At 40.7% G+C, this 18,494-nt stretch overlaps 1 protein-coding gene across 1 annotated transcript in view; it reads right to left on the minus strand.

Moving 5' to 3' along the window:
• Window positions 1–18,494, minus strand: part of robo3 (roundabout, axon guidance receptor, homolog 3 (Drosophila)) — a 171,741-nt gene that overhangs the window by 40,108 nt on the left and 113,139 nt on the right. The window contains exons 3-6 of the mRNA XM_062432652.1: window positions 8,055–8,212; window positions 6,599–6,719; window positions 4,616–4,754; window positions 3,342–3,469 (exon numbers count right to left, since the gene is read on the minus strand). Of these exons, the coding sequence (XP_062288636.1) occupies window positions 3,342–3,469; window positions 4,616–4,754; window positions 6,599–6,719; window positions 8,055–8,212 (546 nt within the window). The remainder of the gene's footprint in view (window positions 1–3,341; window positions 3,470–4,615; window positions 4,755–6,598; window positions 6,720–8,054; window positions 8,213–18,494) is intronic.

Raw genomic sequence — 18,494 nt, forward strand, 5'->3', positions numbered from 1 at the left:
AAAAGCATCCAGAGCCTTTTAGAAAAGCAATTGTACAGTAAAAAGAGCCACACACATACACACACACACAGCACAGCAGTTAAGACTTGTTTTTGTGGCATTATCTAAACTGTCCCTGTAACCCATCATTTACACTCCCCCACCGTTATTCCTTTTTTTTTTTTTTTTTGGTTTGTTGTGACATCGGGAAGAAAAAAAAAAGCCATCCGACTCCTCCAACACCTGTGAAAAATTGCGACTCCTTTTCCTCAATTACATGTTTGACTTCTAGGAATGCCAATGAATGAAACGCTGGAGCGTTGCAGAAACAATATTTTCACTTCTGCTGTCTTTTTTTCTTCTTTTCATTTTGGTATTTTTTCTATTTCACCACAATCACACACACACACACACACACACACAAACAAACACACACACACACAAAAGAGTCTGTAGTGCCTTTTCTTTTGCAGCTTTTCCCCCCCTCTTTTTTACACTCAAAGTTGAGAAACACACATGGAAATGATGTCATGCCAGAGTAACTCCACTACCAAATTACACTGCTCTGTTAGCTGGCTGTCTGCTGAAAGAGAAACATTATAATATGACTACTTTTCATAATGTAAAAGCTTTTATTTTCCTAGAGAAAAAATGTAATTGCAAGAGAATGTGTGATCAATCCGTATATGATCACAGCACTATTATGCTCTTTTAATTTATCCCCTATAGTTCCCTTCTGTCATGTTTTCTGTATTTAAGTGTGTTTGTGTACTAAATTAAAGCTTTTTTCTTCGTAGTAATGGAGGCTGCACCTAGATGAGCTAAATCGTGACTGGAGCGCAGTGGTGGAAAATCAAGAAGGCGACTCCCGGCGTTTCCAGAGGTATTTGAATACTAATTGACTGGCTTCTGTTCCTGTTAGTTAGAAAAGCAACAGTGGCGGTGGGGGTGATGCTTCCAACATGGCAGCCTTTAAGTCTGTACTATCTCTCACACACTCACACACACACACACACATAAAACACACACACGCATGTAAAGATGAGATGAAGTGGAGTACTCACTGGATGGTCCAACTGCGGTTGATGGATGCAGAAATGGTGTGGAAAAGAAAAAAAAAGAGAGAGATGATGATGATGAATGGTGATTTTTAGATGAAATATTTCAAACACGAGACAAAGTGAAACTATGAAGCGGCGCAGCCAACTCTGTTTGACATGAATAATCACAGGAATTAGCTGAATATGAATGGACTGAAGTGAAATTGGGCGCCATTTAAAGTGAAGTAGTCCCGAAAGAAATGAACAGAAATGGACGAGTGAGAGGAAGAATGATGAGCTGAATGTGTGTATACAGGTGAAGATAAAGGGGATGGAGCTCTGACTGAAATAACACCTAAAAAACACAGTCGGTTTCCTTTGTGTGTGTGTGTGTGTGTGTGTGTGTGTGTGTGTGTGTGTGTGTGTGTGTGTGTGTGTGTGTGTGTGTGTGGTATCCCTATCACCCCCTAACACTGCAGCTGCAGGCAACCACACACAATCAATCGTCATTTGCCAACCAGCTGCTACCGAGAATGACTTCTTCAATCTGCTGCAAACTGCATTAGTTAAGTGTGTTCATGTGAGTGTGTGCATACGTGTGTTTTCCTCTTGCACCCGACAAATACCCCGTGTCTGTTTGTCACAACGGATGCATGTGGATATAAGCACGTGAGCACACGTGTGTTGACAGATGTGAGACGTGTCAGTACAGACTGCAGGGCGCCCGCTCTACAGAATCAACTGTTACAGACTAAAACTCTAAATATTCTCTTTTATCATCACAATGACAGATTTCTCATCCGAGTGCCTCTCTTCAAGGCGCTGACTTTATTCTAATGCAATGTCAATGCTTTTTGATCTCGGCTCTTCTCCCCAGAGGGATGACGAATCGAGGCTTGAAAGGAACTTAAAATCCTTTTTTTTTTTTTTTTTTTCACTTTTTCTGTCTTATAGTCTCAGTTTAACTGCGTGTTACCAGCGGCAGAGATAGAGAGTTTGAACCAGACAGTCTGGCCTCTCATTTATTTCTGACTTTTTATTCGTCCAAAACAGTCAAAGCTCCAGCAACACTTGTAGTATAGAAGAACTTTATTAACAGACCAGCATGTTTTGGCTTGTGAGGTCATCATATAACAAATTATAAGCAGTATTTAACCCTTAAATAAAATGTGATTAAACCTTGATTCATGTTTCAGAGAGCAGAGAGAGTGTATGTTTTAGCTTTTACACCACTAAACATCTCCTATCACACAATATCATGTCCTATTTTACCTAAGACATGAAAATATAACATAGCAATAATGATTGAAATGTATTTTATGTAAAGTGAAAATGACAAGAACTTTATGGAAGTGTGGGTTTTATTGTATAACCATTAGAGCCATCAGTCTTCACTGTTACATCATAAAAATAAATGCTTATTAAAACTATTAACTATTCATTTCACTGAAACACATGTCAATAGATACAGCTCAAATTTGACCCAGAACAGCCTCAATGGACACAAATGTGTAGCACCTATACAAAAGTATAATATTTAAAAATGTTTTCATTTCTATGCATTTTGGGCCACTTTAAGAAAAGTCATCACATTTTACGGTAAAAGACATGTGGGGTGTTTTTACAGCTGTCAAATGTCAAAATGGGTCAAATTTGACCCAAACAGTATGTAAGGGCATCCACACATGTATCAGCCAATGGGTAATCTACCAAGGTGGTTTGGGTATATGGTCATGTGACATGGAGACAAAGGGATTATCCACTAAATGACATGGGTAACACCACTGTTCTATACTATAAGTGTTGCTGGAGCTTTGACTTTTCTGGACTTTTTTTTCCTTCTCCATGCAGCTTAGAAGTAGGTGAAGTTGTGCCAGAAACTTCCACCCTGACTTCTTATTTGGCAACATATCCAAGTATAAACATTATGCATGTTTAATGACAGAGCTCAACATGTACTTAAAATCTTTTTCATAGAATCATCAGAAAATGGATTTAATGGCAGATTTTTTACAAAAGCGATCAAATCATATTCGTCTTAAACAGCACAATGAAATGAGAAAGCATGCTGGTGGGCATTTTGTGATGCATCGTGGCAAATGTATTGTAATGTATTCAGTCTCAAAAATCTATTATTAATATTTAAAGCTTAAAGTAGCTTTGCTGGTTTGAAAATGATACATGTGCATTAGTATTATCATCCTTTTCCTCAGTTCTTACATAATAACTGGGCACTGGCAATAACTTTAGCTGTTCAGTAATTCAGAACAGAGCTCAAGCTGGAAATCTGTGTGTAGTGAGGTGGACCAGCCAGTGTCTTACCGTGTACTTGCAGGGTGCCCGACGCCTCAGCTTTACCCACGCTGTTCTCTGACACACAGGTGTAAGTGCCCTCATCCTCAGCTCTCACCTGGGTCAGACGCAGACTGTTGTCACTGCGGATCTCAAACCTGGAAACACATCAAAACGCAAGATTCAGTACAAAAAAGCAACAGATTGCTGTTCTGAAACCTTCTCAGTTCAATATGAGATATTTATATAACTCCCTGAAATATGAGTCTGGTAAAATCTCAGCCATCAACGTCAAGTCAGGGTGTTTTAAAAGGACAAATGACTATGATCGAAGTTTTTGAATGAGCAGCTAATGTGTTTACTGCACTGCGCTGAGAACACATGTGGAGACAGAGTGAGTTGTCCTGCGTAGCTTTAGGCAACAGACACACTCACAAAAAAAAAATCCATCGGAGTCTCCCTGTGCAGATCTGAATCCTGCTGACAACACGGGAACATTTTACCCTATTTCCCCTGAGGGATCATTAAAGTTTCATCCAATCAAATCCACAAAGTGTGTTAGAGAGAGAGAGAGAGAGAGAGAGAGAGAGAGAGAGAGAGAGAGAGAGAGAGAGAGAGAGAGAGAGAGAGAGAGAGAGAGAGAGAGAGAGAGAGAGTGAGAGTATGGCTCAGTGTTTCCCCTTCTATACTATCATGGCTGTTTATCACATGATAGCTTAACGCTACATGATACTAAAAACTCCATTACAGCACAGGAGGTAAACTTTGACTATTGTTTAACTAATGTATTTCTTAATATTCAAATGATTGTCACAGTACTCTGCGTATGTTACTAACACAATATGAGCTGTGCATTTTCTATCTATGGAATGACATGTATTGTAAGTAGCACATAACTCGCAGCATTTTTTTAAATAAAGCATAGGAGCAGTGATTTGTTTCACTTTGTTTTTTTTTCATTACCTCAATTAACTCAATTCAAAGCAGTGGGAACACATCCACTCACAGAAAGCCTTGGCATGCACGTGTCTTTTTGCTTAGTAGGGATGGGAATTGATAAGATTCTATTGATAATAATGACATCATCAATTCGGCTTATCAGTCCGATTTTTTTATCGTTTCCCTTTTCTTTCTTTTTTTGTGTGGAAAGAAGCTATTGTTAGGACAATGAAAACGACACTACCTCTTATTAGAAATATAATAGTGTATGTTGCTAGGTAACACCCTACCACCCAGCACTTGTGTGTAGATATCCGCATCATGCAGTTCTAATAGACAGTCCTCCAGTATCTTTTCTGTCCTACCTTCCCCTGGGCAACTCTCCCTCCTCAGCCCGCCAGCGGATAGTCGGAGTCGGGTCCCCGTGCACCTCGCAGAAGAAGTCCACCGTATCATCTGCCAACACCACCTGGTTCACCGGCTGTTTGGTGAACACCGGCCTCTCTGAAATTAGACACAGAACAGGAGACAGGATTAAAACTGCTTGTGGTGCTACTTCCTAATTGCAGTTTGACTTTTTTCTCATTTGTCAGCGGTTTATTTAACACTGACTTACATAGAACTATAGGGAAAGTGGACAGATCTGAGGTGTGCTTGGCCAAATTCACTCATGATATAACACCCCCCCTCCTTTTTTTTTTTTAAGTGTCTCAAATGTATCATGTATAATGCCATTTCAACAGAGGACAGAGAGGCAGAGAGAGGGAGGAGAGGAGAGAGATAAGAGGATGTGAGAAAATCAAAGATGAAGAAGGGGGGTAATGGAGCAGAAGAGGAGCAGGAGGTGAAGGGAGGCAAACAGTGTGGGAAAAGTGGACGTCCACTGCATTGCGCTAGAGCTCACTTTAAGTCTAAATATTTGATCCGTGGCTCAGCTGAACCTCAGAGATTTTATAGCAAACCTTCACCAAGATGAGTAAGACCCAGGATTTTCTGAGATAAAAAATATAGATCTGTTCTGTTGTTGGTTGTTTTGGATTCGAAAACATTGATTGTTATGCTCCGAAGTAAAAGAAACCAAGACTCAAACACATGCAGGAGCTGATAAAGATCAGAATAAGACAAACAGTGACCACAAAAAGAAGAAATACCCCACCACAACACGTTAAAAATGATCAAAGCAGAATGATTTTGCATCATTACTGAAAGAGGTACTGTGTAAAGCAACATCATGCCCTATTTACATTGAGTTGCACAGGTGGGAGCCTTAATACACAAGAGACATATGACAAATATGACACTGCAAGCTCTTATCATCATCACAATCAGTTTACAAATGGTGATGATCTGGAGAAATTAATGCAGATATGGACTCAAATGTAAATTGACCCATTTTGAAATTTGAAAGCAGCTGGGTCAGTGTAAATTGATTATTCTAATGGTTATAATGAAACCTACCGTTCCAATTGTGTTGCATCCTTCACTTTCAATAGATTAATAGAAATAATTAAGGCTGTCAACATGAGATCATGATTTGACTGGTAAAATCTGGTCTATAGATGGAAAATACATTGCATTAAATTTGGTTTAGAGACTAATTATAAAGAGATTAAACATGACTCGCTTGATGCAGTGAAGGGTTAGATTCTAAACAGTTTGTAAGGGTTGAATATAAAGATATTGTCAGATTATACATTTTTATAACTATAAATAAATCAAATAATTGTTGCATTCTGGATTTTGGTTCGCTGTTACCACACAGTGTTAAGACAGAAAGCAAAGCATCTGGGAGGCGTTGAGGAAGAGGTGGAGAGAGGGGGGGGGATGGTCGGGATCGAGAGGAGAATATCAATTCTTCTATCCGTTTCCTGCAATCAATACACACTTTCAGAACACTTATGCTGCTGCTCTGCTGAGAGCCGAGCACAGAATCAGAGAGGAGCAAAGAAGAAGAGAGGTCAAGAGAGCAAGGCAAAGGGCAGCCAGGATGGAAACATTCATCTTCTGCTCCAACAACATCAGCTAGGGAAGGAAAGTGCAAGAAAACCCAGGAGAGAATAAATCCAGAGAATAGCAGTGAACAGAGGATGCTGTATTTTATGAAAACATTTTCTTTATAATTTTATTAGTGGTTATTCTGGACTAGGTACACTGCATTTTGAATACATTTTATTATAGTTTGCTGTATAACCTTTATTACTATTATTAAAATGATATAGAACCCTCATCTGATTTTATGTTATTCAAAGGGGTTTGTAATGTGATGAAACACCACTATAATTCCCTTATGTTTCATTTCCCACACAGTATTTTCATTTATTTAAGAACATACAGTACAAATGACTTACCAAACACTACTAGTTCAGCAGGATCGCTGTCTCTCTCTCCAACCATGTTGGTGCCGACACACACGTACATGCCAGCATCACTTTTCCTGGTGTTGGAAATCATCAATTTGCCTCCTCGGATCTGAAAATGACAAGCACATATATGTAGGAGAGGAGTCAAAGGAGAAGATGGAGAGAAATGGATGAAAAGGTAAGAGAAAAAGGAGGTGTGGTGTAGGAGGAGGTCGGGGGAAGAAAGAAGACAAATGGAAAGAGGATAAAAACAGGATATTGAGGCATGTTAGTCAAGACAGAAGCCACTCTGTCATTTTCAGTCTGTGTTTTGACAGATGGCTTCTCTGCTCGCTCTTACACTGTTTGACAAGAGGTGTAGCTCCAGGCCAATCGCCATAGAAACATCTTCCACTGCTTGGTTTGTAATAAGTAGCTGCATTGATTCATTGTATAGTGCGTGCGCACACACACACACACACACACACACACACACACACACACACACACACACACACACACACACACACACACACACACACACACACACACACACACACACACACACACACACACACACACACACACACACACACAGGCAAGCATCTATATAGCAGGTAGTATTGTATTCTTGCATTGTCTGTGTGGCCAGTTATTTCCGTTTCATCAAAGTAGCTCCACTTTGATGAACACACTTGTGGGATTCAATTATACAGCGATCAATGTATTTCAATCACAACGTTTCTTTTCAATTACCAATGATGACGGAAATGTATTGATTCTTAATCCGTGGAGTCTCATCAATAATCAAAGCTCAAAGCCTTCTATCAATGGTGATACAAATTATGGATTGGTCAGTGAAGGACCAAAAGAAGCAGCTAGTGTGACCAATACACAGCAATACACAAATGTAATAGATTGTAATTAGGGCTGTTGGAACGAATTTCAATTTCGGGAATCGAACGTAATTTGAATAGTTAAAAAAGAAGTGATAGTAATCAAATGCTGAAATGACTATTTTAATGTGTTTGGGTTTGGGGACAGACTCTTGCTAACGTTTGGGCTTACAGTGCATCCCAATCCCAAATAGCATGTCGCATATTGATGTTAACAAGCGCATACTGATGGTCATTTATATATTTTAGTAAAGTGCGTAGTTTAATTATGATGATCCAGTATGATGAAAACTTAAGTTAATATTATTCATTTGTACCTAAGACTTATGATTACTTAGCAATAATGCAATCAAACATTTATTGGTAATAGTGGAATGCCCTTTAGTGGACAAAACATATACCAACCACATGCTAATAGTGGTAGCGGAAATGCATAACCCTATGTCTATAGTATATAAGGTACATTACTTTTACAATTATAGCCATGAAGCCCTCACTTTATATCAATATATGTATTGCCAAGATAAATTATTTCTTTTGGAGATATTTTCAACTATCAGTCAACTTACAGTGATCCTCTCATCTCTGTCATTGACCCGGATATTGTTTCTCTTCCAAGAAATGGTGGGCTCTGGATGTCCTCTGGGTGGGATACACTCCATGACAGCTGGCTCACCTGCTGCCACTACCACATCACTGGGAGTCTGACGGAAATCATCTCTCAGAACTGGAGAAAAAGGAGAAAGTGGAGAGGGATGGTTAGACTGAGTGTAACCATCTTTGCTGATGATGCAATTCTTTATCGTACTATGCCTACATGCAATCTTGTTGACTTTTTAATGACGTGGACTTCAACACAAAACAACATGACTGCCAAACAAGTGGAAATACAATATTAGGATTATCTCTCAATCTTCAACTGAGCTGAAAAACTAAAAACATGACAGTACATTGCTATTAATACTGTAAGACTGTGAGTTGAATACAGTGTGCATGTGTCTCCAAGGTCTTCATTGACTCTCTGTCATGTGTGGTCATCAATAATAAAGGCTTTTGTAGCTGACATACACACACAGTAGATGAATTATTCAATCAGATCCAGACACAGGCACACACATTCCCTTGGCAAATATACACACATAAACACACTTGGATATTCTGTCAAGAAAACAAGTAAGCATTCAAACACATACATTAGATAAATCAGATTGGAGAAAACCACTTTGAATATGGACAATAACTCCCTCTTTTCTGCTTTCTATTCATAAAACATTACATTCCCTCCCTTATTTCCACATTCATCCCTCTGCAGTGAACATCTTGTGCCTGATACCTGAAGGCATTGGTCTTTTTCTCTGCCCTTCAAGTCTCTAGAGCTTTGTGACCTCTCAGATTACAGGTGTGGAGAATGGTTTTGTATTCTAGGTTGATGTACTGACAAAACAAGTCTACCAGGAAGAAGCCAAAGCCATGCAAGCCTGCAGGGTAAGTCTGGTCTAAGCCACTCCAGGGATTTATAAAGGGGATAAACCAATGGGCTGGTTTCTATGGCATTCCTATTTGGGCCCAGTGGTCCCCTAAACTGCTATCCTCTCTGATCTGAAAAACAGATCCTCCCCAAAATTCTCTTTCACAGCACAATCTATCCTAGGCGTTAAGACATTTAAAAAGATGAGCAGCAACTCTTTCAAAATAGCACTTGGGGGAGATCAAATTTCTACCCTTAAAAAATTTCACAAAGTTCTCTTTGAAGCTATGGCTAGATGTGAGATTTGGACATCAAGGAGTTGGTGGATGATTAATTGATGCTGGAGGATAGCATGGCTGATTTGCATACATTACAGCGATCTGATTGATGATATCAATAAGTCATATCCATATAATGACATTCCACTCATGTCCTGATTCAGGTCTCTCCTGAGTGTGCAAAGATCTGCAGGGCTGTTGAGACTGTCATAACAATGAGGACAGAGAAATCAGTTATTTTACCTTATAAAGTGCCAGTCATATCAGGCGCTGACGTCCTAATATACACCGACAGCTCTTCACAGACTTTGGAACATTGCTACTAAAAAAGCTGTCAAATATATCACCTCACTGTCAAAGCAAAAAGCTTCTTTAAATGCCCTGAGCACAAAAATGACAGATAGGTTTGTCATGTTTGGGGAAAAAATCATTTTAAAGTATCTTTTTTTCCTGATATATATTTCGATATGAAAAAAAGACCACAGATACATGCAGTGGGTTATTGTACAGATATCCAGTTGAAATCATGATTAAATCCTTTGCGTATATTAAAAGTATATTCTCTTCTAACAAAACAACCCCCCCTACTTCTACCACACTTGGTTCAGCTCTCTGATACCCTTCCAGAAATTATTTTTATATCTTTAAAAACTTGACAAATGGACTTGTGTGTCACAGTTGCATTTTTAACATGCAATTGACCATTTCTAACAATGTTTAAATGTATGGTGAAAGATAAACAGACCTCTCAGTACGGCACACTGTGGTAGAACTCTCATACTCAACCAACAAACAGATGTACCTATATGTCAGCAAGATGTAAGTAGAGACAGATCTGGATTTTGCAACTTGTGTGTGTGTTAAGCGTTTCTTACATTAGGACACCAGCCCTGTGACAATAACTATTTTACCACCAAGCAAGGTGCCACTGATAATGCACCCAGGTGACATTATCTGTGACAGTAGCTGCATCACATGCATGTTTACAGGCAGGTGATACGCTGTGCTCTGGTGAATGGGGTGCACTTCATCGGCTTATCAAACAACCAAAAGAGGCATGCCGCATTTTGAGGTTGTGGCAGTTGACTGTTAGGGCATGCTTTGGTTGTTTGATAAATTGATGGGAACTGATCAAACTCTGTGTATCCAAGAACCCTTAAAGGTAAAACTATTTGCCCCTTCACCCTTTCAACTTTATTGAATAAACGACACACACATTTGTTTTGGTCTTAGATTTTGATGTGTGACATCTAGTGGCTGAATGTCCTGTACTGCAACTTTAAATTGGATTAAATCATGTAATATCAGACAAGCTTTTCTTGCAGATAAGTAATGGAAAATGCTACTACAACTACAACTTTTCCTTTCGTATCAAGCATGGCGGTAGCATGACATGTTTGACTTACTTTAAATTGTGCATCCCGTACTGTAACTATTACACATGCACACATTGTGTTGTTGATGATGAAACGCTATACCGTGCATCCCCATTTTAAAGTGTTTTCTTAATATCACATAGCACATATGGTGTTTATCCAACATGGCGTATGTCCCATTTCACCACATAGTCATTCAATAGCTCATTTTGTGATTCACCAAACACATCAGGCATTATTTCTCCCATGTCAAGTTGAGTGAAAAGTGTGAACAGCAGCAACATTTACACATTTAAGACCAAGGTTGTAAATCCCCTAATTGTGTGAGCACTCCAATTACTATGATTGAGTAGCTTTTCAAAGCACTTGTACTGTTCTGAGCCAATATTCTACTTCTACATAAAGTATGCACATTTTTATGGAAGGAGTCTACTGAGTCTATTGACTGACTATGCTATGATAATGTGTACAAAATTCCGAAGTAGGCTTTAGTTAAGAGGTTGTGGCCCAATCATGAGGCTATTCTATTAACATTTCATTTGAAACTCAATCTCATTGGGGAATCTTTGAGAAAGCCTTCCAAGATGGTCGCTACATTCATGATTGAATTAGCTCATTGATTAATTGTCTCTCATTATCACTGTTTTAGGTAGTAATAATAAAATACACTTCTACTTAAGATTCAACATAAGTAATTTAATGTCAATATAAGCAACAGGTACTATAAGTAGGGCTGGGCAATATATCGATATATCGATATATCGATATCGTGATAGGAGAATTTATAACGTCTTATATTTTAAATATCGTAATATTGATAATGGTGATTTTCCTTTTTTCAAAGGCTGAATTACAGGAAAGTCATGTCATTTTTCTGAACTGTCCAGCTGTTCAATTATTTGCCTATACCTATTTATTCATTATATCCACATTACTGATGATTATTAATCAAAAATCTAATTATGTAAAATGTTTTGTGAAAGCACCAATAGCCATCCCTACAATATTGTCGCACTACCATTGCAGACAGATAGATATTTGGTCAAAAATATTGTGATTGGATTTTGTCCACACCCTTCAAGTGGCTGTAGTCGTTCTCTTTCCAACCTATTCAAGTCTGAACAAAAGACAGATAATGTGTTATTGTAACATCCTGTAAAACCTGATTTATTTTTCACAAATTCAATTCACTGTGTTAGTCTAATAACCAAGTGCTCGGTTTTCATTTGCACTGGGAATTAATAGAACACAGTGTAGTTTTCAAAGCACTGTTACTCCTATATTCACTCCTTTGATATGTGAAGCCTTGAGGACTAAATAAGCAAACAGAGGAGAATATATTGTTTGTTAATGCAATGGAACATGAGGGTGTAAAATTATGGATGCTCTGAGACATCTTCCATTGAAACCAGTGGTTAAAAACAAATATCTAATTAAAAAAAAGGCCAATTCCACATGAAACTTGCATGCGTTACTGTTTGTGAGTAAATGTCTCCTGCAGGCTTTAGCATTTATCAATACTGATCGATCATGGACATAATACATGTGCGCTTCTATATTTGTCTGTGTGTGGTCATCCGCAACAGCGTGGTGTTTTTAATATATGCATGAATGTATCTATACGTGGGTGGGTATGCATGTGTGTGTCCACGTTAGTGAGAAACAGCATCAATGTCGCTGTAATGTCACAGGCCAGCAGGGGAGGGTCACTGCCTCATCTGATTAATGACACACCCCCTCTAATGACAGCACCCACAGGCCAACAAAGCCCAGAGACATTACCATTATCATCACCATCCATATATCCACCCGTGCATCCATCCATCCATCCATTCATTTGAACTCTCTTACACTGAGACATCTGAGGACGTTTCTTTATCTGAACTGTCTGGTTTGTGTGGAAAATTCACCATATCTCAGTGTCAGGCTGCACGCTGCAAAGGCTCATTTCTCTTGTTGTCAAGATAGCGCGGCATCCTCTTTGAATGAAGGTGAGAGCGCGTGTGTGTGTATGTGAGGAGATAAATCAGCTTGTTTTTTTGTTTGCAATCAAGGTCACGGGAGATGGGCACATCAGTGTTTAAGGAGGGAAGGGGGTTATTTTTTATTTCCTCATTAGGTAACGGAGCCTGTGCTTCCCTTTGCACTGATAAAATACAGGTGGACACAATTCATTGTTGCCTCCTGAAGCACTGTGTTACTGTCTGTATTATCTGTATTTCTTAGAGGGATGAAATAGCTGCTTATGGCTCTAGTCAGTCTCACATCCTGATGGCCAATTACTTAGCCTCAGAGCATTTGGGGCACTCCAAATCCCATTGGTCCTCCAATCCTGGAATGATATGCTAAACCGCACCCCTGGCCCTATCTGTACCTGCTGCCTACATTTTCCCAATCACTATTCACACAGCAATTTTTTTCTTTTTAAACGTGACTAAATTGAGCAGGAACCTGTCTCATCACGCAAAGTGAGGAGGGAGATAGGACGGTTCGCTGCACCCCAGGTCTGAATTATCATGCCACGGGGTTAAAGGACCGTTGCAATGACCTGTCACACACCATTCTGAGATCACGGCTCCAGGGGCCCCTGATCTTTCCAATCCTGCCCCGCGCTCTCCCCGGATCTGAGCAAAAAAGAGGGTCTCTAGAAGTTTATTAGGCACTGGCAATTACCCATGAGGCCCTTGGGGGCCCATATTAAGTAGGTGCACTTTGACCCTTTCCTTAAACCCCTTCAACAAAGCCGGAGTAATCCCCACCACTGGGGCTGAGCAGTGCGCTTTAATCAGAGCACGTACACACACAGTAACACACACAGTAACACACACACAGGGAGAGAGATAAGAACTACAAGTGCATATTTGAAATGTAGATGTCCGTTTGGAAACTGGAGTAATATCCACGCTTCAAACACTCTGAAACATACGACTAGAGACGGACGATGTGACGATATATATGATGATACAATACAGATGTATCTACCGGTAGAGACTGTGTTATATCACTGCTACTGAGGAATGGATATCTTTAATATTTCTTGTTATTACACAGTTACGGCAGTGCTGTGAAGGAGCAGGGCTGATGTATGACAAGATGGGATTCACTTGTTCATTGTTTGATGAAGTGCTTTCATTTTTAAAGCGATAACACTTATTCCATTAATTAATCATTAATTATAAATCAAGAAATTAATCAACTACTTTTAATAATCGATAAATTGTTTCTTCTCAAGTTGTCAAGATTTGCTGCTTTTTTTGTCATATATGATATATTTGGGTTTTGGAATGTGGTTCATACAAAATAAGCATTTTTTTTTATTATCTTTTTGACAATTTCTACACATTAATCCAGAAGAAACACCTGCAGATTAACTGATCATCGTACACTTGTTTTGTACAAGTGTACAATAACTTTGTAAATAACTCTTTTGACATTTTCTGTATAAATTGTGTCCAAACTCACTTTCTACAATACTGACATCATATCTATATCACAATATACAAACACATACATCATGAGAGAAGATTTCATTATCTACCTCTGCAGTACACACGACCGCATCTGAGTCTCAACAATAATCAAAATCAAATCACAGAGGCCTTTAGCTTGGCTGTCAGCCTGTGTCTGTTCACAATGACAAACACATTAGTCACACAAAAACAAAACGACACCCATCTGCATGGAGGATTTATCAGCCTGCGATTTACATTGACGGATGTGCTAATTGCATATTACACTGAATCATTACCAGAATTAAAAACCACCGGAGAAGCTCATCTATTCTATGCCAAACAAAGTGTGTTATTGTATGAAAGCATTGTTTACCCGTGGCTGCTTGACTTGTGTGATTTACCTTCATGTGTGCATAGTATCAGGACCCCGGTTGTATATCAGGGCATCATTTTAGCATTTAATTGGACATAAAAAACACCTTTGGGGGCAAGCTCTGGCTCTCTTTTAATTAAATGGCTTTATCGCTGTCGTTAATGTTCCAAGGACTCTGTGTGTGTGTGTGTGTGTGTGTGTGACAGTACCCCCACACAGAATAAATATTCAGATGGCAGAGGGAGAATGACTGATGGTCCCTTGGCTAGCAGAGCAGAGACGGAGGGAGGGGAATCAAGAAAAGGATCCTCGGGTTCAAGCTCTGTTGTGGGGGGGATTGAGCTGGTCATCTGTCAGTCCGTCAGCTCCTGCTAACCCTTGTCCTGACATGAAGCAATCTGCTTTAGTGTGAACAAACACACACACACACACACACACACAAACACACACACACACACACAGGTTTTTTGCTCTTTCACCCCAAATACATACATCCCCTCCTCTCCTATCGCTTTATCAAACCTGCTTGGACACACACATAAACCTTTTCTCTTTTTTTTCTTATAGGTGTAGCACGCTCCCCAAAGGCAATATCTGTCCAACGCTCTTGGGCCCAACAGGGGCCACCCATCAGAAGCCACCTTCCATCAGCAACTCTCATTATCCAGATTGGACCCCCCTCCGATCCCTATCAACCATTACACCATGATGAAACGGCCCGCACAGGATATTGGTGTGTGTGTGTGTGGGTCTGGAGAGGATGGACGGGAGGTGGTGGGTTGTTTGGGGGGGGGGGGTCTCACAGTTGGAGACAGATGTCCTTGCTGCCTCTAAGCACCCACGGCCTCCCCTGCCCCACCCAAATACAAACACAGACACCCGTGCGGATATGGTGCACGGCAGCTGTGGCAGCAAATACACCAAAACACTGTCTGCATCCAATATGACTGACTCAGTCCAATATATAGTCTGGCTGGAGAGTGTAAGCCCCTCCAGCACACACACACACACACACACACACTGTCAAGAAGCCCTTTTTATTTCTTTATCAACATTTTTCTGACAGCTAACCTCAAATGCCCCCTCTTCAAAAAAAGAGGAAAAAAAACTACTCAGCTTAAAGTGTAATTCCATTTTTTTTTCATGGCGCTGTCGTTTGGCTTTTTGGCCTGAGAGTATTTTATGGCCTTGAGTAAATGACATAACATGGTTTAGCTCTCTGGAAATGCTCATATGGCCAACAGCGAAATTGAGCCAAGCGCTAAAGTTAAATGAATGGGAGTCACAGCGGCAGGGCATTTCAATTACTCCTTCTACGAGTCCAGAAGGGTCACCTTCTCCAGCCCTGAGCCCGCCTAACACAACCACACACACACACACAGAAACACACACACACACACACATAACCTGTTCATCAATGTCCGCTGCATTTCTCCCCCCTCTCACTCACGTTTACTCCCTCCGTTTTCTTTTGTCCCCTCGGTGTGTCCCCTCATTTAGGCCACCGTCGACGCTGCTTAGTCCTGTCAGCTGAGTCCATTTAGCAGCCGCAACAGCTGCCCCGACCCCACCCACCCACCCACCACCACCCTCAACCTCAACCCACACGCCTTTTCTCTAATACACGCCGCCACCAAAAACCTGTCCCGATGGTTGAAAAGCAGCTGATCCCAGCAGCCGTGTTGACAAGCGCATGAAAAATGATTTCCGTGCGTAGCTTGCAAAAACAAATGAGACCCTACAGGTTGAGGTGAAAGGTTCACGGCGCCCAAGTGTTCATTTTTCCTCACTTATCAACAGGAAAATCTCCCTGCGTGAAGACGTGAAAATGTAAACAATATTCATATAATCAGTTTGATAGAGCGCCGGAGTGCTTTGCCATATTGATCCTGGCCAGAAGTTGACAGAAAATCTCTGTTATACAAATGAACACTATACCCGAGCATCTCTCACAGCAAAACCTCAGGAAAAAACCCAATTATTAGAGAGTCTGTGCTGGAGAGAGAGGACTGGAATGAAATCCACAAGTCACAGTGATGCATTACAGATTATAAGCATGTTATTAGCATAGATAAACCTCTCCTTACGACATAATCGCCATGCAGGCAAACATTCAATTTAATATTCATGTCATGCTTTGATACTGTTTACGGTGCCTTAAAATGCGTTATCACCATCTCTACATGTAAAATACGGCCCGGAATTGAATTAAGTGATAAAATATGAGAAACCGCTATCATCCACCATCCAGTCCTGCTGTAGAAAAAAAAAAAAAAAAAAAAAACGTAGATGAGGTTATCTGTCGAGGTGCAGCGTTTCACGGCTTCTTAAGCACTCATAAATGCCAGGGCCGGGCCCCTCCACAGTGTCTTGTCACACCCAGACGTGTTGGAAAGGGGAGGGGGTAAAGGGTGGATGAGGAGAGGGGGGGGGTAGGTGGGTAACACTTGGCAGCGGTGCAGCCTGCAGTCAATATGACCGTGGGCCCCACATGCAGCAGTGGGACAGCACAGGAGGCCCTCATTATCAGACACCAGAGGGAAACTGGGTGCACATGGGGACGGGGGTTGTTCTGCGTGTGACTGTGTGACTCTCTGTGTGTGTGTGTGTGTGTGTGTGTGTGTGTGTGTGTGTGTGTGTGTGTGTGTGTGAGTGTGTTAAAATCAAGCACATGGCTTATGGATACACTAAACACAGACACAAGAGGATGATCAGGCAAACTTTCGGGCACCGTGTTAGCACCGGCGCCGCAACCATGTGACAACAAGATTATGTTTTTAAGCTGCTTCACGCTTTACATGGAAACACAGGACATGTGGTCAAAATTATGTAAGTCCTCCAAAAATGACTGGAAGCCATAGTCAGTCTCACGAGGCTGTGCGCTTAGTGTTTATGATACAAACCCGGGCACCTCTGTGCTGCCACCAATCAGGACAGCTGAACCTTTCTAACACTAACACTGATGCTTGGGTTACCATGCATGTAGACATGATGCAGCCAAAAGTATTGTCAATGTTGAAATTCATGCACTTCTAGATACGCAAATGTTTAATTTACCTTTACATAAAAATGAGCAGTAGTTGAATTGCAGAGCTCTGTTACAGTCTACAGTATGTCCCACCTGAGCCACCCTACTGCAGGACAGAGCACTGCTACTAGATGATTCTAGAAAGCTTCAATTTTGGAATAGTGACTATCAACGCTGACATGCTGTACACCTTTCCATCAACCCGACCTCTCGACCCTATAGCCAGATTCATGGTTATGCACTAAGGTGTAACCGTAAATCGAAGATCTCCGCAATAGAGATACCATGTAGTGAGTTCAGGAACTATGATTGGTCAGCTTAGGTTGCTTATGTGTTCTCCAACAATTTACTGATGCCAGTAGATTGTTGAGAGTGAATACAACATGAAGCAGGTTGAAAAAAATGACCCAGTTTGTGTTATTTTAGGTAACGCACATCTAAATGGTAAATGGACTGTACTCATACAGCACTTTTCTAGTCTTTTTGACCACTCAAAGTGCTTTTACACTACATGTCGCATTCACCCATTCACTCACACATTCATACACCGTTGGCACAGCCATCTGTGCATCATCAGTAAAGCACTTGACCAAGTACACGTCTACATGTGGACTGGAGGAGCCGGGAATTGAACAGCCGATCTTCTGATTAGTGGATGACCTGCTCTACCTCCTGAGCCACAGCCGCCCCTCGCTAAGACGTCTCCACTGCAAACCCTCTGCTCCCCCTGCTCACTATCACAGTGGATGAAACTCCATTAATACAGAGGAATAGTCCCACATTCACTAATGAAACAAGGCGGATCTTCCCACTGTCATTCCCCCACTGGGGAATATAATTAAAATCACGAGACACATGGATACATCACGTACAATTCCTCTGTCTAACGTAGCTCTGATATCGACGGGTAAGATCCGATCATTAATCAAAACCCGCCCTGTCTGTATCTCTGGTGGGACTCCTGTTAACTCCTCGCCTCAAGCGTAAATCCAGCTTTACTTTTAGCCTCGCCAATCTATGGGCACATTACATCC

Source organism: Scomber scombrus, chromosome 14 (assembly GCF_963691925.1).
Source record: "Scomber scombrus chromosome 14, fScoSco1.1, whole genome shotgun sequence".
Lineage (NCBI taxonomy): Eukaryota > Metazoa > Chordata > Actinopteri > Scombriformes > Scombridae > Scomber > Scomber scombrus.